Below are 22,051 nucleotides of genomic sequence, written 5' to 3'. Positions count from 1 at the left end.
TAGTTCATAAGCTCAGGCTTCAGAGACTTTTACGACATGTGAGGGATCAAGCTCAGCTTCTCTACCTCTCGCAATCCCTAGTCGAATGGACAGGATGAATTATCAAATAAAACAATCATGTAGACTTTAAAGAAGCGCTTCTAGAAAGCCAAGGGTGTATGGGTGGATGAACTTCCAAGGGTGTTCTGGTCTTATCGAACAACAACGCCCTCATCTACCGATAAAACCCCTTTCTCCCTTACATATGGGTTCAAGGCAGTCATCCCAACCAAAGTGTCGGTCCCCTCAACTAGACTCCAATGGTCAGAGGAAGAAGCCAACAGCCAGAACCTTTGTCATAACTTGGACACAGTTGATGAACTATGTAAGCAAGCAAATATCCACAATACAACCTACCAGCAGCAGGCTGCTCAACATTAAAACCTTAGTGTTAGAATAAGAACTTTTAAAGAAGGCAACTGGGTCCTCCGCAAGGTATTTCAAAACACTAAGGAGATCAACTCTAGCAAGCTCGACCCTACTTGGGAGGGACCCTACAAGATCACCAAAAAAGTAAGAAATGGTGCCTACAAACTCCAAACCCCCGAGGGCAAGGACATCAGCAATAGTTGGAATGCAATCCACCTGAAACGTTACTATTTTTAGTAAGATTTACCCCCGTGTCAATTCTTTATTTTCGTTTATGTTTTAAAAAGGATGGATGGGCCTGTCCACCTCCTTCATCTTCGATCAGTGTCATGGCCGGGATCCAATAAAAGAACTATTCAGTGACATAGTTGCATTCACCTTTAGTTTACATTGATTCAGCCACACTGTAACTTAATTCACCATCTATTGGCCTCGTGGCCTAGATTCAATGAAAAACTCGACTTTCACCTTTGCTCAGCCTCATGGCCTGAACAAATAAATTATGATCTGCAAAATTACACCATCAGTTGGTTCAAACTGACACAGCTATATACTGGCTTACAACTTTAGTCGGCTTAAACTGACTCACAGGCTTATACCTTCAGTCAGCTCAGACTGACTCACTGGCCTACACCTTCAGTCGGCTTAGACCGACTCGCTAGCTTACACCTTCAGTCGACTCAGACCGACTCACTGGCTTACACCTTTAATCGGCTTAGACCGACCCACTGGTTTACACCTTCAGTCGACTCAAACTGACTCACTGGCTTACACCTTCAGTCGGCTCAAACTGACTTATTTATTCACACTTTCAGTCAGTTCAGATTGACTTATCAGTTCCCACCTTCAGTCTGCCCAGACAGACTTATTGGCTTACACCGTTAGCCGGTTCAAACCTTCACATCAATTCATAGACTTAAACATTTGATCGGTCCGCACCGACTTAATATTTCACACAAATATACACATCTGGTCGGCTTAGACCAACTCAACAATTCGACGGCTTGTAACTCCAATCAGCACATACCAACACGACGCTACAAAATCACACTCAAATGACACTAGGGACTCAGCTACTTGGCTTTGCCTATATCACACATCTGTAATCAACTAATCCATATATCCACATATCCACAAAGAATGTAGTAAACAGGAAACATAAGCAGAATCATAAAAGCCCCAAAAAAGGTTAAGCGTCTAATATAAAGAAAGACACATAAGCCATGAAGAGGCAACTCAGGCCCCAAAAATACATAGAGAAAAATAAACATAAGTCTAAGACACATCATGCCCCATACCATCAGTGCGAGTCATCTCACCCATCTCCAGCTCAGTCGCCTTGTCTCCAGACCCAACAGTCATCCCCGTAGCCTGGACACCGACATCATCTATAGTTGATTGCCCTGGCTGACTAGCGAGGTCAATATCTGATCATCGACCTGCTCATCCATATAATCTACCCTGCCCGTGGCCTCCTCCTCTATCTGCCGCAAGAGCTAGATGTCTTTATCTAGGTTTCAATGAGCAGTGTTCCTGGCCTTGTAATCCAACATCAGCTCCCCTCTAGCCCTAGTGATGGCATCGTCCGCAATGGTGAGACATTGCTCCCTAAGTGACTCAACCTCCGCGTTCTTCTTACCCAGCTCTTTCTTCAATCATTCCAATTCGGCCTCGACCTCCCTCACTCGTTGCTGGCTTTCCTGCTTGACCTTCTAGGCCGTCGCCTCTTTATGCTGTAGATTGGTGTTAGACTTAGAGATGTCCTGTATTTTCTTCTCCTACAACACGATGGACTTCCGGAGGTGTAAGCTACTTATGAAAGCTTGTATAAAATCATTCGGTCAATGTCAAATCACAACAAGTACCATAAGATAAGAGCCCAGTTTATACCTGAAAAGCGCGAGAAACCCCCCAATCAGCAGTTACGATAACGCCCATCTGATTCAGTCGGCTCTCATCCGCTAGAAACAGGAATGAATCGGCTAACTTGCTCATGGAAGCGGCGTCCGAATAAGTTGATGTAGAGGTTGGGATGCTAAAAGTAAGCATCTCGTTCTCCTCATCCAAGACCACCACCTTGGATGACCTAACCCCGAGTGTAGGTGGAGTCGTAACCACATCCTCCGCCCTCTTCTCCTCTCTAGTTAGAGAGTCTTTCTTTCTCTTTTCGCGACCCCTCACGATGTACTCAATCATGCTCGAAACGATTAACTTCTTCATAAGCCTCTTTGCAATCCTAAATTCCTCAATAGTTAGTGGGTTCAGGCTCGACTTACCAGACAAAATATGATTACAGTAACGAATGAGCAGTACACTCTAAGTCTGCTTCAGTGAAGAGAAGGGGATACCTTACTGAATCACACCAACTCCAACCCACAAGTGACTCGTCCTCAAATTTGTCTCTTCCAACACTACTCGCCAATCCTTCTACGCCCTAGGAATGGCAAGAACCTTTCTAGTTTGCACGTCTAAGCCGTCCCCACTCTGCCCAGCACGATTGAAATCAAGATCTGCAAAGAAAAAACAAAATAAGACTTTAGTAATCAAATCACGAATAAAGACCAAGTTCCTCACCAGTCGCTCACCAACTAAACAGGATCTTGCCCTAGCCTCTCTCTCCAAAGAGTGTTTCACCCTTCATGAAGAAGAAGCATTCCTTCTAGTTTTTGTCACTCGACCGGAGGTCAATCACAAGATGAGCACGGTCGTGCCTAAGCGTGATCGTGTACCGGCCCTTGTCCTTATCACTCTCCTTTAGGAAATATGAGTATAGTAACTCATGTAGCTCAAACATCACCTGATTTCGTACACAATGGTCCTCTAGAGCCATCAACAATCTCCACCCATTCGGCATAACCTGAGTCGACATAATCATAAAATAGTTCAGGATCTCCCAGACAAGACAGGGTATAAAAAGCCTTAGCCCATCATGGAACCACTTCTCGTAGGCACTCACCCAACATTTTGCCTCCCAGTCGACCCTTTCATACGACTTGGTCACCCTAATCTCGACAGACTCCAGAATGTGGTACATCGTCCTAATCTGCCACACATCGCTCTCTTTCAGTAAGGGCAGATAGTCCTTGTTCAATGTCCCACTACCAAGCTTACTCAATTCTTCCTCACAACCACTATTGGTGGAGGGTAAACTTTTGGAACCGTCGGTTTCATCGGAGTCTTCCCCACTCGTCCTTTGCCCATCTGAATCATCATTACTCGACGTAGAATCACTCGACCTAGGAGCAGTCACATTCACCCCCTTCGGTATGCCGATCGGAACGTCTCCACCCTCAAGCAACACTACCATCATTGGGGCCCCCTCGTATTCATTCCCAACTTTCATCTCTACCCCACTTGAGTCCCCTGACTCTGACTGTGACATTCGACCCCTTATCCACTCGACTCGTGCAATCGATCTTTACCTCTATGAAGTTGCTAGGTTCGGTTAAGACGATTGAATGCCTACAACCTTAGGTTTCCTCAACTCAAATCCTCCTCCACTCAGTCTGGGAGACCGAGTGGCTTACCTGACTTAACCCTCACTCAAAAACCAACTTCTCCTCACTCGAACCACCTCACTCATCTCGGTTAAGTAGACCGAGACGAGTCGAATGGGAATCCCACATAAACTGACTTCTTCTTTTGTCCTCCATAAACCCAGAAAACCCAAAACCTTTAAACTTAGACAAAAAAACTTTGTTCACTCCAAATCTCAAACCAAACACCAAGCAAACCACACCAAATAGACCCTAAACACGCAGAACCTCCCAAACACCAAACCAAAGAACCAAGTCACCATTGAATCTGCCACACTCAAAACAAATGAACACGACACCTCCTATATTTCAAACCCTTCTAAAAAATAAAAAAAATCTCTGCCAAACTCCACTCAAATCTCTCCAAAAATGCCACAAAAACAAAGAAAATAAGAAAGGACATGGAAAGTAACGCAAGGAACCAGTATTTACCGTGAAAATGGCAAAAATCCCCGAAAGTATCTCCACCACCACTGAAAAAAGTCAAAAAGGGGAAGAAAATGTGAAGACAGAGAATGGAATGCAAGAGCAAATTAAGATGAACAGTCGCCTCATCGATTTTATAGACAAAAGCTGGCAAATGATACACGTGGTGACCTTCCATTAGTGACGGGACAAACCAACTTTTCATTTTTCTGCCCAAACAGAGTGATCTCCACCGCACATGTGTTGCTAACTCACGTGCACCGGGAGAAAATGATTGGATGTACGCGTCTAACACAATCGTTCGGCCAACCAGACCGAGTAGGCATTCCTTACATATGAACTATTCATCTCCCATGGTCAAACAAACACCTTTATAACACTTCACATCCAGTTAGTTGGTCTTCCCGACCAAACAGAATGATCACCAGATGTATTATTTAACCCCAACCCTTCGGCCTTGTAGCAAACTCTGCCAGGAAATGACAGACCACCCAATCACTCGGTCAGCCCGATCGAGTGGGCCAACCACTTGCTAGGGAGTGCGCATGTGCCTACTCATTCGGATTCAACCAATCAGCCGAAGGCACCACCACCAGAATGACCTTAACGTATTCCACTTAGTTCGATACACCGAGTAAGGAAAAATTTATAGGATGATTCGCACATCCTTTTACTCAATTTGATACACCGAGTGAGGACACCTTCATGGGATTATTCGCACATCCTCTCACTCGGCTCGATACGCCAAGTGCTGACACCTGATGGGATGGTTCACACATCCTTTGACTTGGTTCGATACACCGATGAGGACACCTTCATGAGATGGTTCGCACACCCTCTCACTCGATTCGATACACTGAGTGAGGACACCTTCATTGGATTATTCGCACATCCTCTCACTTGGTTTGATACACCGAGTGTTGACATTTTCATGGGATGTTTCACACATCCTCTCACTCGGTTCGACATACCGAGTGAGGAAACCTCTAGTAGATTCTTTCATGCTTTCCCTTGGTCCGAAACACTGAGCAGGACCTACGCTTATTGCGTCTTTCACTCAGCTTAGTACGCCAAGCGAAAATAAACTAGACCTACACCTTATACTCAACGCCCAATCCAGCGCATTGAGTGAATCATTTATGATGGACTCCATTCTGTATGTGGCCCTATGAACCGAAGAACTGGTGTCTACATCAATATTTGCCAGGTTAAAAGGCCGACTATAAACACTTTCACGTGGCTATAACTACTCTCTAAGCCAAGTATTCCTTAACTTAGAGAGTGGGGGGCAAACTGTTAGGGCCAAAAAATGTTCTCAGCCTCAATAGGCCTAAGGGGACGACACCTTCAACAAAGCTCAGAGTCGTGGCCCAATCCCGTTTGGCCCATTACAGGGTTCACATATTAGGCCTGCTCATTACACCTACCATGTTGCTCACTGCTTGAGCCCAATCAATAAAAGGCCCCGATTCGTTTGGACCTTATCATCAACTTGTCTAGGTCCGGGCCCATCGATCCTAGACCACCTACTGACTTAGGGTCTACTTGGAGCCCAAGGTTGCCTACTTACTCCGGTGCTATCCAAACTCTACCAAAGAGATCTATTACTATCCAACTTCGTTTAAGATCCGTATATTAGACCTGCTAGGACTCTCTTTCCCACTAAGGTAAGGGAGTCAAAAGCTTTCCTTTTTTACTAAACCTCAACTCCCAAGGACTCACAGTCCTACTAGGACTCGAAGATCCTACAGCTGCTATTTAAACAAGAGGTCAGTCTTCTCACGGGCACGGAACATTACGCCTTCTAGCCCTATAGTTCTCACTCTTGAGAGCTTTACTTCGCTGCCGTAGCCTTTGTCTCTGACTAAATTTTTGGTAACCTTCTATTTCCTTAACCCTCTCTAAATTAGCCTCACCCAGCCTTGCTGACTTGAGCGTCGAAGTGCCTATGGCAAACACCACCTCGGTGCTTTTTGTAAGCTTCACGCTTGTTTTCTTGTGTGCGCAGGTGTAGCGGATTGCTGGTGGCCTCAACCTCACAAGATCAGACCCTATTTCTGTAACAGTAGATTTTTTGCATCTAGAAAAGGTGAGGCACTCTTGGGTCTTTTCGAGTGTAATTACATTGGGGTTTTCCTGGGAATCTATTTTGTAAGCAAGATCTGCAAGCTCTGTAAGGCTTTCTTTCATATAGTAAATAAATCCCTACTGCCTTGAAGAGTGGATGTAGGTAATCAACTGATTACCGAACCATTATAATTGTTGTGTGTTCTTTATTTTTATTTCTTCTCTTATTATTTTCTCTTCTAAATACTGTGAATACTGCTTGACTGAGAACTTAGGGTTTCTTGTTTCATAAAGTTTGAATACTCTTTAAGCTTAACAAGTGGTATCAGAGCCAGATTAGGTCTGGGAATTAGAGATTGTTTGAATTTGGGTTTGTCTAGGGTTAGATCCAAACTGTTTGGTTACGGGTTTCTTGATTTAGAGTTATCTAGATCTTTAACTTTTGGGGCTTTTCATCTCCTAGTAACTATAAGGATTGTAAGCCTAGAAATGTCTAAGTTTGAGGTAGAGAAGTTCATGGGTGATAATGATTATGGTTTGTGGAAGATGAAGATGAGGGCTATTTTAGTTAAGGATGGGTTATCAGCTACCTTAGAGAGTGAGGATATCTTACCAAAGTCTTTAACAGAAAAGGAGAAGAAAGATCTTCTAGATAAGGCTCACAGTACCTTAATTCTAGGGTTAGGAGACTAAGTTTTGAGAGAGGTAAAGAAAATGACCATACCAACAGGGGTTTGGGAAAAACTAGACTCGTTGTATCTGTCCAAGTCTTCTCCTAATAAGCTAGTTTTAAAACAAAAGTTTTTTGGTTTTAAAATGGATGAAAGTAAGTCTTTAGGAGAGAATATGAATGATTTCATGAAATTGGTTCAAGATTTAAAAGGTCTAAGTGTTAAGGTGGAGGATGAAGATCAAGTTGTCATCCTCATAAACTCTCTGCTAAAAATGTATGCTAATTTTGTCAATACCCTAAAATATGGTAGACAGACTCTTAAGCTAGATGAGGTTGTAGTTGCAATTACTGCAAAAGATGTTGAATTTAGGAAAGAGGGTAAACAGGGTGGTGAGGGGCTGTATGTGAGAGGTAGATTTGAAAAGAAAAGTCATAAGAAAGGGCAGTTTAGGGGTAGATCTAAGTCAAAGTCAAAATTTGTCAGAAAATGCTTTTATTGCCATAAGGAAGGTCATTTCAAAATGGACTGTCCTGATAGAAAGAAAAAATCAGGGGAAAAAGATGCTAGTGGAAGTGTAGACGTGGCTTCTAATGGGTATGAGAATTCTAATGTTTTAGTGGCTTCTGATAAAGAAACAGATTCTGAGTGGATTTTAGATTCTGGATGTACTTTTCATATGACTCCAAATAGGAGTTTCTTGATGAATTTTAAGAAATTTGAGTTTGGGAAGGTTCTAATAGGCAATAATGTTGTGTGTAGAGTTTTAGGTATTAGAGATGTTAGACTAACCTTACATGATGGTAAGCTGCTCACAGATGTTAGATTCATACCTGAGTTAAAAAGGAATTTAATTTCCTTAGGAAGTCTAGATTCAAATGGATATAGATACAAGGCTCAAGGTGGAGTCCTTAAGGTCACTAAAGGGTCTTTAGTTGTGATGAAGGGTGAGAAGAAGAATGGGTTGTATGTTTTAAATGGATCAACCATCACTAGAACAACATCAATATCTCTGTCTCAGAAGTCCAATATGACAACTTTATGGCATAAGAGGTTAAGACGTGTTAGTGAGAAAGGTTTAGTTAAGTTGAGCTGAGCAAGCGAAAGGTCTTAGGAGGGGACAATGTAGAGAAATTAGAGTTCTGTGATCGTTGTATTTAAAGAAAGATGAGCATAATTAGATTTAGTGTGGGGAAACACTGTTTTGAGTCCATCCTAGATTATATCAATTCTGATGTTTGAGGGACAACTAAATATCTATCCTTGGGGGGCTGTAGCTTTTTTATTAGCATCATAGATGACTATTCAAGGAGAGTGTGGATATATTTCTTGAAAAACAAAGGAGAAGCTTTTAGTAAATTCAGGGAATGGAAAATAATGATTGAGAACCAGATAGGGAAGAAAATCAAGTTGTTAAAAACTGATAATGGGTTAGAGTTCATAAATGACGAGTTTGATAAACTGTGCAAGAGTAGTGGAATTTTGAGGCATAGGACAATTAGGTATACACCCCAACAGAATGGGCTAGCTAAAAGGATGAATAGAATTATCCTGGAGAAGATTATGAGCCTATTGTCTTGTGCCAAACTCTCCGCCAAATTATGGGCAGAAGTTGCTCATACAGCAGTATTCTTAATCAATAGGATTCCTTCCCCAACTATTGAATTTAAGACACCCATCGAGAAATGGACTAGATATCCAACTGATTATAGTAGTTTGAGAGTCTTTGGATGTACTGCTTTTGTGCATGACAGATCTGATAAGTTACACCTTGGAGCCATTAGGTGTATTTTCATAGGATATCCTGATGGGGTAAAAGGATAAAAATGATGGGATGTTGCTGGGAAACGATGTATAGTCAGTAGAATGTTAAATTCAAGGAAGAGGAATTAGGTGGTCTCAATGATAAATCTAATGGGTTAATACTGAGGTTATTAGGTTTGAAATAGGTGATGAAGCTTCTGTTGATAATGCTGGTGAATTACAGCCAGATTATCATCAAGAAGCTTGTCAACCTCAAGGTGAGGAACCTGTTTTAGGAGAAAGTGAAGATGATTCAACTCATGATGAAAAGCATGAACTTTAGAATTATTAGTTAGCTAGAGATAGGCTGAGATGGGAGATTAGGTTACCTAAGAGGTATTCCCAGGCTGATATGGTTGCTTTTGCACTCCAAGTTGCTTAAGAAGTAGAAGATGAACCTAGAACTGTCAAAGAAGCTATGGAAAGTAGAGAATCTAAGCTGTGGAGATTAGTAATGCAAGATGAGTATGATTCATTGATGAAAAATAAGACTTGGATGCTTGTAAACAAACCTGAGGGCAGTAAAGTTGTCAAGTGTAAATGGGTGGTTAAAAAGGGAATTCCAAGGGTAGAAGCACCTAGGTTTAAAGCCAGGCTAGTTGCAAAGGGCTTTACACAGGTTGAGGTGGTAGATTACATTGAAATTTTTTCACCTGTGGTAAGGCACACTACCATTAGATTTCTTCTGTCTTTAGTAGCCATATTTGAACTTGAATTAGAGCAGCTTGATGTCAAAACAACATTCTTGAATGGTGATTTAGAGAAAGGATCTTAATGGAACAACCTGAAATGTTTGGAAAAGGCTCTAGAAACCAAGTGTGTCTTTTAAAGAAGTCTTTGTATAGGTTGAAGCAGTCACCTAGGCAATGGTATAGGAAGTTTGACAACTTTATGATCTATTCTGGTTTCAAAAGAAGTAATTTTGATAGCTGCCTTATTTCAAATGCTTATATGATAATTGTTACCTTTATTTGGCACTTTATGTTGACGATGTTGTTGGCTTGTAACGATGCAATTGAAATTGCTAAATTTAAGGTGGAAACGAACAAACAGTTTGAAATGAAAGACTTGGGGTAGGCTAGAAAGATTCTAGGAATGAATATTGAGAGATATAGAAAAGTAGGAAGGATTGTGCTATCTCAAAAGGAATATGCTGAGAAGATTATTAGAAGGTTTAATATGATTGAGTGTAAACCTGTTAGAACTCCAATGGGACAACATTTTAAGCTAAGCATAAATCAGTGTCCTAGTTCTGAAGATAAGGAAAGGGAAAGGGAAATGCTTAATGTTCCCTATGCAAATGCTGCAAGTAGTTTAATGTATCTTATGGTCAGTTCAAGACCAGATCTTGCTTTTGCAGTAAGCTATGTGAGTAGATTTATGAGTAATCTTGGAAAAACTCACTGGGAGGCAGTGAAATGGATTCTAAGATATGTTAGGGGAACAATGTCAACTGACATTGTGTATAGTAAGGGAAGAAACTTGCTAGATTTTATTATAGGATGTGTTGATACTGATTATGTTGGGAATCCTGATAACAGAAAATCAATGACTGGTTTTGTATTCTCTTTATGGAATAATCTAGTCTGGTGGAAAGCTAATTTGCAGGCTATTGTGACCCTATCGACTATAGAAGCTGAGTATGTGGCAATCATAGAAGTTGCCAAGGAAGCAATATGGCTTAGGGGAATGCTCAGTGAGCTGGGATTTAATCAAAGTCAAATCCCAATCAAAAGTGATAGCCAAAGTGCTATCTTCTTGTGTAAAAAACCAAGCTTTTCATGAGAGATCAAAGCACATTGATGTCAGATCGCACTTCATCAGAAATATGATTGAAGAGAAAGTCAACAAGGTGGAGAAGATTCTCGGGAAGGAAAATCTAGTAGATATGTTTACCAAAAGTTGTCACTTTGGATAAACTAGGGCTCTTCAAGAGCCTACTTCATATTGAGTAAAGTTGAAAGGTTCTCAGGGCAGTAGGGAATAAGGAAAATCAGATGCCAAGGTGGAGATTTGTGGTGATATGGCTCTTGATTTGTGACTATGTAGAAGTCAGACTTAATTTGTGTATGGTCAAAGGAATTTGACAAAAGAAAAGGGACATTACTAGAATTTCCTATTTGGATATTTGTTTGGCGACCTAAATTGGTTTTGACCTGAAATCTTCTATTCTCTTTCTCGATTGTTCTCTCTTGGTTATAGAGAGAGAAAGTTTGTTGTAAGATGATTGAGGTGGAAGCTTGAAAAGCATGAGATGGAATCAAACGGCGTTGGTAAGTCTGGTTGTTATAGATTTATTCCTTTCTTCCATGTATAAATTATATGTTAATTATGTTGTTTTGATGTATGAGAGGTGAGGCACTCTTGGGTCTTTTTCAGGTGTAATTACAGAGGGGTTTTCCTGGGAATCTATTTTGTAAGCAGGATCTACAAGCTCTATAAAGTTTTTCTTTCATATAGTAAATAAATCCCTACTACCTTGAAGAGTGGATGTAGATAATCCACTGATTACCGAACCACTATAATTGATGTGTGTTCTTTATTTTTATTTATGCTCTTATTGTTTTCTCTTCTAAACACTGTGAATACTGCTTGATTGAGAACTTAGGGTTTCTTGTTTCATAAAGTTCAAATACTCTTTAAGCTTAACAAACTTCATATAAAAATTTCAGAAATCAACTCTTGAAGAAAAACCTTTCATATTGCCTTTAACTTTTAACCACTCAGTTCTGTCTACAAAACTTTTATACTGAGTAAGCCTCCTTGTTTGACTTTTAACAAACTAATACATTGTCCAATTATTCTCAAATTTTTTCAGGTCCTATTAGACACATCCAGAATGTGACAATAAAAATTGAAAAATTTTCAGCGTTTGGAAAAACATTAAAATAAATATTTGTTTCACAGTATTCAATAATGTCCAATAAATTTCAGAATTGCAAGTCAACCTTTGAAAAAATACCATAATTTGTACAAAATGAATTTTTCAATGAAATCACTTGGATTTGAAAGATAATTGTGTTATTTTACAATACAAAAATCAGAATTTGAAAAAAAGGTCTCAGAAAATACAATTTTCATAAAACGTTCACTATTATGAAAAGGAAAACAAAATTTTCAGTTTTATATAGTGGGCTTAAAAAAATTCGCCAAAAGTAATTTATTTTGAAATTTTTTAGTGAAACAAATTTTAAAAAACTCCTTAACAAGTCTATTTTAACATATAAAAATATTAGACTTCAAACAATATTAAACTATATATATATAACTTATTCATCATAATCGAGAAGAAAATGAATCAATAAACTTTATTACTTAAAAAGAAATAAAGTTAGGCGTTACAATAAGTCAATAACCGTTAGATGAAGAGGATATTTCAAGCTCAAGGAAATAACTGAGAGTACTAAGATATTTCATCTCAAATTGCTTTGTAAGGAAGGCTTTAAGCTCTCGAATAACAACAGGATCATCTCTATCTCTAGTAATGATCATATCATTAACATATAACAAAAGAATAATACTGTTACGATTTATTTTCGAAGATTGATTGAAAACCCTATTGTCATAGTTGAACTAAGAAAACCTCGCCTAAAGAGCTTATTTAAGTTCTTAAAGTACTTTGTGTAACTTGCACATTTTTTTTTTTTAAGTAAATGGTCATAACTAAGATGTGGTTGCATATACATTTCTTCTCCCATGTTACCATTGAGAAAAAAAAAAATTATATCCATCTAGCAGAGTTTTCATCATTGTATAGCAACAAAACAATAAAAATTAACCAACAATTGGTTGTCTGAGTGGTAAAGGTTTGGGGTCAAAGGGTTTGCTCCCCCTGTGATCTTAGATTCAAATTATAAGAACGGTTAGTAATATTGTTGGCCACAGATCATAGGGTTTCCCCTATTTCGGAAGCCTTATTCGGGGTTGAGAGACTAGTCGAAATACGCATAAGTTGGTCTGGATATCTCCAATAAAAAAAAAAAAAAAAATAGCAACGAAAGTTCAAATTGTAGATAAATATGCAACAAGAAACAGAGTTTCTTCATAATCAATGATACCCTTGTGTAAACCCTTTAGCAACCAGACGAGTTTTGTATTACTCAATTGTGACATTTGACCAATTCTTGATTTTGTAAACTCATTTACAAGCTACTATAGATGTAATATCCAAATCGTTTGGGGTTTTACAAAAATATTATAGAAAGTGACATTGTGGGGCGGTGATCATGGGATTGTAGAGAGATTGTTATAGTAGTTTTTTTTTTACTTACAGTTAGATGTTACTCTTATTCCTTGGGAGAAATTTTTTGATAGTGCTAAAAGATTTGATGTTACTGTATATATCTAAGGTAGTATGTATATAGATTATGTCAATAAACGAAGTTGGGATTTTTTTTGTGAATGTTTTTGGCAAAAACCTTTTAATAAATTGCAAGCTTAAATAAATTAATACATTTCAATTAATTTGTAATGTCATTTATAAATAGAATCAGTCATTTTCAATAATATAAAAGAATGACATTATGTTTAATATTTGAATGTACTCAATTTAATGCAAACATAGTTCAAAGCTAAACAATTTTACAAAACATAACCATTTCGTACATATGAAAATATATGCATATTTACATTAAACATTTCACTTTATGCATATAAAAATACTTATATTATACCCTTTTCTTCGTCCAACTTTTCTTAATACAACAATTGATCAGTACAACCGGTAGAAGAAAATTGAACATCGTATCCTAAATTAGACAATTGACCAATAGATAACAAGTTCAATCAAAGATAGGAATGAGAATCAACTACTTAATAAATGACTTTATCATTTTAATTACGTTATTTTGTTTTATAATTTCTAATTCACTAATCTCTTCACTTTCTTAATAATTTCTGTTTTCAGAATTTATAATTTATAATATACAAAAATGTTTATTATGACACTTTTTTAAATTTATAAAGACTTTTAATTTTTAGAATTAAAAATAAAGTCTGGGAAGAGTTACCTTGATAACCTTTTAAATTATTAAAAGAATATATATAAAGCAAAACTTTTTTAAAAAATACGACATCTTTTAACATTTTAAATTAGCTTATTGAACAGGATAATTTTTAAACTTTAAATCACCTCAAAAAGGTTTATACAATCAAATCTTAATTTTGAGCTATGTAAAAATAATGTATTTAATTTAATCATCCTCTTTATTATTTTTTTTTTTTAGTTGTCATTGAATAATAAAAGAATAAAACTATGTGCATAAACCAATGTGTACTAATTCAAGTATTAACATTAAAAATTTGAAATTTTCTCTAAAAAAAATTTCAAATTTCCAATATTAATACTTGGATTAGTACACATTGATTAGTGCACATAACATTACTCATAATGAAAATGTAAACATCACCTTGTAGATATACAAACTAACCATACTTTATTTGTTACAAATAAAGTACTATTTTTATTTTTACTTTGTAAAATATGTAATATTAGTTCACTTTTTTAATTTTCGTTTCTAAAATTAGAAAACGGAGAAATAAATGGAGTGATATTTTACATATAAACTTTATATATTTTAATTTAAAATCAGATGATTATATTTTTATGAGTGAATTTGTATATTTCTTAGTATTATATAAATAATTTAAAAATTGAATGCGGTTTTATGTTTTTTATTTTATATATTATTTTAAAAGGATTGTTAACACTTAACAGTACCCAAATACATTTTTTTTTTTTGGTTTAAAGAAAAGAAAAGCCAGAACATGGGCGGATCTGCTGCACGCATACAGAGTTCTTCCTTTTATCGTCCAGAAACAAGAACCCAACTAAACCAATCTTTTTTATTTTTTTTTAATTAATACTTAGCTTTACTTAACCTTCCGTTTCTCTGTTTCTCAATCTCTTCAACCAAACCAAATTAACAAATGGCGGACGCTTATTGGCGCTACAGCGACTCTCGCCAACCCCCGCCCTCCACCGTCCCTTCTCTCGTGTCCAAACGACCTCGTTCCGACTACGGTTTCTATTTTCACTCACTCCTTTTAAATTTAGTTTCATTTTATTCTTCATATCTTTTATATTTCCTTTCTGGTCATGTCTTTTTTTTTTTTTTTTCTTTTTATTGTTCGGTGGAGTTTTTGAGTCTTTGAAGCCCTAACCTTTGTTAAATTTGTTATCTCATTCTTTCCCCTTTTCGAAATGGTAAATTTTCTCGGTAACCAAACATAATTTTATGGTAATTAAATTAGGTTTGTTTTGTTTTATCCTTAATTTAATTCAATTCACCAATTTTGTTTTTTGTTTCAAATAATTGTGTAAGTTTATTAGTTACTAAAGTTTATTTGGGGTTTGCAATATCTGCAATAATTGTTTGATGGATTTGTTTCAGAATTGTTGTTATGAACTGTGTGATTGGAATTAGAATATAAGCAACTGTTTGGGGTTCATGTGGCATGGTGTTTCATTTTTAGTTCATTGTATTAAGCTTTTGTTTTGAGTTATCAAGTACTACAGCCATGGATCAATAACAAAGTTTTTAAGCACAGGATGTTAGTGCTGTTTATCTTGAGTATGTTCATGATGAGAAGTGGTGAATCCCCTAGAATATTGGGGATTTGTAATTGCTTAAGTAATTACACGTAATTTTAGGCTACATGATGGTTGAGTTTATCTGCTGGATCAGTTTGGTGTCTTTTCTGTGGTTAAATAATCACCATCGTGTTCTATTTCATCTTGCACTGCGTATTGGTGGGTCTTGAGTTTTTCATCATCTTTTTTATCAGTTCTTTAGTTAAACGCCAAGGACCTGTTTTTATTTGTTCTTTGTCAGCTTTTGAGCGGCGAAAACTCCAACCACCACCCTTAGACTCACTGTCTACTCCCCTACAAAACCCCCAAAGTTCCTAAGCCGTTCCACCCACCAATTACCGACAATCAAAAGCTAGGGTTTCACCGTTCTTGGCCAAATTCCGGCGATTCCGGTGACTAAAACTTAATTGACAACACCTCCTGACTTACCGTGATCCACCCTTCAAAGCCCCCTAACCCAGATTCTTGTTTGATAGCTGAACACCAGCTGAAAGTTGTCGTGATTTGAAATTGGGATTCACTTGGTTTTCCCCCAAAATTGGTTGGACTGGCGGGTTGCTACAGTGACCCTGGTCCAATCACGGGTCATACTGGGTGAATTCACACCCCCGGTTTTAAGGCCGGCCCGACCCGGCTCAGTGGCCGTTTCCTAGTCGAACCGGTTCAATTGGTCAGGTGTGGCCGAGTTTTAAAACATTGACCCAACCACCTAGGCCCTTGACCCAAGGTTTAGGCTCATTCAATTAATATCAGAGCATGATTCTGCACCTATATGGAAGATTGACCTTGGTCCCGGGCTGTTATTCTGATGGAAAAGGACGTATTGGCCTGAGGAGGAAAAGGGGATCTACAAAGTCACCCAAGAGGTAAAGAGGTCGATGTGGACGTTGGCTGCAGAAGCGTGGTGGTGTTAGGTATCCCACATTAAAAAGGAATGGAGGGGTTAAGTGATTTATAAGGAGTTGGGCACTCTCCCTTGGCAAATTGGTTTTCCAAGGTGAGTTCTACCCAACCACCTAGTCATTGTTATTTGTTCATCAACTAAGTCTAAATTCTAAAGTAATTAAGGTTAGCAACATTAATACTCTTCCTCTATTTAACCACGTAGGGAACTATTTTGTAATTGTAGGCATATATTTTACCAAGAGATTCTGTTTCTCTATATCACTTCTTTTTCCTTTTTTTAACCCCAAGTTTTAGGTTTCTCTTATATCCTTTTAGGACTGATCTCTATGTTTTCCTTGGAAGAACCAGGTTGTATGTTTTGCTTTTGTTCTCAAGTTTTCACGTTGTGTATAAGAGTTTGTCTTGTGGAAAAGTATAGTTTTACCTTGAAGTTCTGCAAGGTACTGCCAGTCGCACCAACTTGGGATATTTCCTTGCTGCATGTGGTTTCCATTTAGTTTTTTCTCAAGCAATGGCAATGTGAAAGTCACTGCTCCTTCCTTGTGACTTTTAAAAAAGCTCAAATCCATGAAAGCTCGCCTTAACCATCCAGGAATATTTGACGAATTGTTTTGGAAACTGTTCACATGGCTGAAAGTGTTTTTATTTCTTTTTGGGTAAATTGCATTTTGCAAGCTTATTCCTGTTTCTTTATTATGTTCTGTGTTATTAATGACTTTCGTTGGGTTTTCAAGTTTGACTGTCTTTATTAAAAGGGGTTATTTTGTCTTATTAGAAGGGGTTATTTTGTTGTTCTATTGAGTTATTTCAATTTTGACAAGGCTACGGATTTGTCTAGTTTGGTCTGTTGAAATATTAGAATCCAGTGTAGATATCAGTTCAATCAGTCTATGATTGAAATAATAGATTAGTGATGTGTAATTTAGTTTCACTGTTTATAGAGGCTGTGAACTAAGATTGGTTGACGATCTGTTATTGATAATGGTGTAACTATATTCTTCAATGCTAAAGAGGCTATGAACTAATTTCATTATCTGCTTTGGGATCTCATCCATAACATTTGTGAAAAGTCTATGAATATGTTAACTGGTCTTTATAAATTTTGTTTGGCTTCTTGTTGAACAACCTTTGAAATATTGAAAAACATAATTGTAATAAAAGTACAATGCTACAATATCATGGTGATTGTGATCATAATAAAGAGTCGGTGTTATTGTGTTCTCATTGTGTTTCTGTCATGTTTTCAAAAGATTGGTTTGTATGTATGTCTGTGTTCATGCACTGTCATTGTCATTGGTATTATCAATACAATGTATGAACCAAGAGATTTGCTTTAGTTTTGCTATGTCTGGGAAAGCTGTGGAAAATTATTGTCCTTGTGTGGTTAAGCACTCTGTATATTAAAAATCTGGATTATTATTGTATGCTAAAACTCTAAATGCTCTAGCTCTAGCCTTTGATGAACATTATGATTGGTTGCAACAATTATCCCTGATATTTATGCATAAAGTTACAGGAATTTTTTGTCAAGCTTGTTTGCATCTTCTGAATTTAGAATCACTTGTAATTATGTTTCATCTTTCGTTGGTAGTTTTATTTGATGAAGTAGTCGTTTAATATTGTAGATATCCCTAGTGGCCATGAATTGCCTAGTTATTATTCCCGTGATGAAGATAGAGGAGCTATCCGTGTAATGAGAGATACTGACTCAATTGGAGCATCCTATGATCGTTATCTGCGTAGTGCGGTATTCTTTTTATTTTTGACTCCTTTAGACTTTGTTCCCAACTACTCTTTGTAAATTTGTGTTTAGGCGTAATGAATCAATAACATGTACCAGCAAATTCAATCTTATGGTGGGGGGCAGTCTGCAAGATCCATGAGTGGAGGAATGCCTGGCCGTTCTGTTGATGATCCACGTATCGGGGGTATTGGGGGCTTAGAACCTGGGGTAAGCGCAAAAGACAGAGCCTTGGGATTAGGAGGTGGAAGGGCTGAGATTCCTCTTCCACCTGATGCTTCCAGTACATTATTTGTGGAGGGGTTGCCTTCTGATTGTACACGACGGGAAGTTGCTCGTATCCTTTCATTGGTTACCATGGTAAATGATTGTCTAAGTTCCCGTCTTTCTCTACTGCATTTGTTCCTTCACATAGGTTGACAGATATATTTCGTCCTTTTGTTGGCTACAAAGAAGTTAGACTTGTAAGCAAGGAATCAAGACATGTAAGTATATAATTGTTTAGTTATAATACTTTTTCCTGATTTAGACTCAATACTATGTAGTTGATGAATTTTATCCTTGCAGCCTGGAGGAGATCCACTGATTCTTTGTTTTGTTGATTTTGCAAGTCCTGCCCATGCAGCCACTGCCATGGATGCCTTACAAGGTGACTTTTATTTTATTTGCAGTTTGCTTCAACTGTTAGGAATTTTAGTTTATGTATCTCTACCCATTAACATTGCTTCCACTTTTGGTGGGTTGCCTATATCAGCATATTTATGCCTGATGATATACATTAATTCATGCTTCCATAATAACTGACATTAGGTGTTATGTAATCTAGTTGTATATACCTAATTGAATGTTGATGGATATAGCAAGTTTTTTTCTCATGTATATTGGAGGTCAAGAGAATCCCCTAAAGTGATTGTATTTTGGACGATGTAAATATCGGAAATTTGTTGCCTTGATATGAGCTTGCATAGCTTGTGTGAAATAGTATAATGCAATAAGCTGTAATTAATAAAAATATTCGCCTAATGGAACACCTAGAAATAACAGGCAAAGGCTTATTATTGTCTCTGTAATATAAATACTTACAACAAAGAGTTCTGGTGTATCAGAGAAACATGTTCAAGTAAGACATGGTGTTTTACAGTGTTCATCAATAACTAAGGGCTAAACGATGATTAACCCACGTTTATCATCTTTGACTCCTTTACTGCATTCTATATATCTACTTTCAACTATCATTTAGGCACTATAAAATTTTACAATGAATGGAATGACTCACTTTCTTAGTCAATTTGACGAATCAAATTTTCTAGCTCTTTTATGTCTCCTTTATCAGGTCTTGACATTTCTCTAGCTTGATCAACTAGATTGATTGGCTAACTTGACTGGTGTGGACTGCCGAGTTTTCTGTTTTAGTAACCATGTTAAACAGGGTCAAGTACTTTGTCTAGTCAAGAAAGCCGTAAATATCACCATGTCATGTTGCTCTTGCCCTTTTTCTATTTTCTGCTGCGCTTGTGAAGCCACAGACATGCTGAGGCAACAAGTGGTTGGGGGCAAGGTATTTACCCAGCTTCGTGTATGTATTGATTTAGAGAACAAAAAGTCTGGTGAACGACACTTATCTTGGGAAGATATTAGGTTTTTTTCTTGCTTCTGCATTAGGGCATCTTGTTGGAGCCATGGGCTAGCTGAAGCAATGAATGGTTCAGGGAAAGTGATTTCACTTTGCTTCTGTATGTGTATGTTAGAGAGAGAACAGCCTAGTGAGTGGCCTTTTCCTTGGGAAGGGAGCTGGTTATTTTCACGTTCCGCCTCAAGATGCTTTATGGTCAACCTAGATATTGAGTATGTGATGCAGCCTGTGGCGGTACTTTCTATTAGGCAAAGTTTGAGTCTATGTACTTAGGTTGCGGTAATCATTGCACGTGTTATAACACCTCTCTATTGATGGCCTTATTAGCTACGTGTCATCATTGTGCTGCGTAAAATAGTTAAGCTCGATTTTGCAGGTTATAAATTTGATGAGCATGACCGTGACTCAGTTAAATTAAGGTTGCAATTTGCTCGCTATCCTGGTGCAAGGTCAGGTGGCGGGCATCGTGGAAAGCGTTGAATTATGCGATTTTTCAGGTGATGCTTACTCTTTTATCCGCTCGACCTTTTATTATTAATGGCCTTTAGATGCCGTCTAAGATATCATGAAAAAGCGCTAAACCCATCTAAATCTTTAAACAACAAATCTCTGTAGGAGCGTTTGTGCAAACTGGGGGAATTATGATAATGAGAGACAGTACAACAGCGTTGCAGTTTCGAGCATTATACCAATCTCTGATTGTGTGGTTCCAATAGGATGAACTTTAAATATGTAGTTTCGATAATTGCGAGGCGATTGCTCAAGTTGGAAGAGTGTTTTTCTATTAGATAACTGCAAACTCTATTTGCTTTTAATCTTCAAAGTATCTTGGCATGGGTTTTACCTAGACGCTGCTAAATTTGTTTCTGGTTGAGCATGTGAAAACCAACTTTTCTTTATATTTTGTCATTAGGAATCATCGTTGTGATGTAAAATTAGCAATGTAAGTGTGTTAGGTTGCATAGATTGAAATCATTTTTTTTTTTTATTATGAAGTCTCGTTTAAAACAAAAAATACGGAACAGGTTCCTGGCTTCCTGCTTATCATGTTTGCTAATTAGAATTTCTGATATAACTAGAGTATGCTTTATTTGTTTTATCTCATTATTTAATTTCCAAGGCTGTAACATAGTGCAAAAATAATTTCATCATAGACATTGAATTTGCTTTATGGGTTTAACATTTTACAGTCAAGTCTTTGAGGTCTTGAGTAGCTTAAACTTTTTAAATTGTAGTTTACACATGAACATAGGTCAGGCACCCGTTTTTGCCTGTTATTTTAGTTGATAAGGATTTTAAATTTTTATTTTGAAACATTGGAGTGTTAGATACGTTTAGTCTTGGTTATGTTGTTGAAAAAGTTATAACGGTGAACCAACCCTTCTGGCCTGATGGAGTGAAGGATGGATGGGGGAGTTAAAAGACCAAGGGGTTCAAGTTGTAGCAAGGGTAAGGGGTGGCCACCAATTACCATACCAAAAAAAAAAAAAAAAAAAGTTACAATGGTGCCTGTAAATTTAGTGTTATATTGCATAAAGTGTCACGAATGAGGTACTTGCTGATCTTACTAGCTTTGAGAATGATCTGTGTTTCAGTTAATTTCCATCATCGGGTGCCTAAGTTTTCTGACTAAGGTCTCGATAGTGCAATTCAAGTTCTGATTTGTGAGGACTACTTCAGTTTAGAAAAAGTTAACCCATCTGCTACCATGTCACTGAGCTTTGCCGTTGAACCAAATAGTTGCCATTCGTTTTGTCGATTCTCTGTTAGTTTAGTTTACTCTTCATCAATTGTTGCTCCATGATAATAGTAACTTGTGTTACTGTATTTTGTTATTGAAATCCATTTTTAGTATTCAATTTCTCCATTGAGGATTTTGTTGAGTATATCAAAGGATTTTCTACAAATCGGAGCGATGCCTTGTATATCACACACTAGTCATTTACATGAGCTTGAAAAACTAGTCTCTTAGGTAATGCTCGTTGTTGAACCTTCTAATTGTTGGTTGAGGTTTGGTTGGATTTAGTTCTGACCATCTGGAGATATTATCTCAGATTTGTGTTTGTAATTTTAAGAAGACCGCTATTGTGGATGATGATTGGTAATATTAGTGGATTGGTGTGATGGAGCCTGGAGGGAGTTTGGAACTGGGGAAGAATGAATATAATGTGCATAACTAAGGGTCTGTTTGGGAGATTTTTTTTTTCATTGGTTTTGAAGAGTTTTTAATTAGACTAGTTTTGAAGTGTTTTAAAATCATTACTTGTC

At 37.5% G+C, this 22,051-nt stretch overlaps 1 protein-coding gene across 2 annotated transcripts; it reads left to right on the top strand.

Moving 5' to 3' along the window:
• The first annotated feature begins 14,647 nt into the window (after window positions 1-14,647).
• On the top strand, window positions 14,648-21,775 carry LOC116138072 (RNA-binding protein 2-like). 2 transcript variants are annotated; one of them, XM_031423790.1, is made up of 7 exons: window positions 14,648-14,933; window positions 18,035-18,156; window positions 18,250-18,487; window positions 18,574-18,635; window positions 18,718-18,799; window positions 20,160-20,280; window positions 20,399-20,770. In XM_031423790.1, exons 1-6 carry the CDS (start codon window positions 14,840-14,842, stop codon window positions 20,261-20,263), a joined length of 702 nt encoding a protein of 233 aa, XP_031279650.1. In that variant the 5' UTR covers window positions 14,648-14,839; the 3' UTR covers window positions 20,264-20,280; window positions 20,399-20,770. The 2 variants fall into 2 exon arrangements, with proteins under 2 accessions (XP_031279650.1, XP_031279651.1); XM_031423791.1 differs by lacking the exons at window positions 20,160-20,280; window positions 20,399-20,770 and adding an exon at window positions 21,636-21,775.
• Window positions 21,776-22,051: the final 276 nt, after the last annotated feature.

Source organism: Pistacia vera, unplaced genomic scaffold (assembly GCF_008641045.1).
Source record: "Pistacia vera cultivar Batoury unplaced genomic scaffold, PisVer_v2 Contig338, whole genome shotgun sequence".
NCBI lineage: Eukaryota > Viridiplantae > Streptophyta > Magnoliopsida > Sapindales > Anacardiaceae > Pistacia > Pistacia vera.
The sequence above is the reverse complement of the archived record's forward strand: the minus strand, read 5'-3'. Positions and strand labels throughout refer to the sequence as shown.

Excerpts from the sequence above, each read along its gene's own strand:
- LOC116138072 (XM_031423790.1), top strand. The coding sequence starts at position 14,840 with ATGGCGGACGCTTATTGGCGCTACAGCGACTCTCGCCAACCCCCGCCC. Across the intron at positions 18,636-18,717 it reads TAAGCAAGGAATCAAGACAT|CCTGGAGGAGATCCACTGAT; the intron begins GTAAGTATATAA and ends TTATCCTTGCAG. Across the intron at positions 18,800-20,159 it reads TGCCATGGATGCCTTACAAG|GTTATAAATTTGATGAGCAT; the intron begins GTGACTTTTATT and ends TCGATTTTGCAG.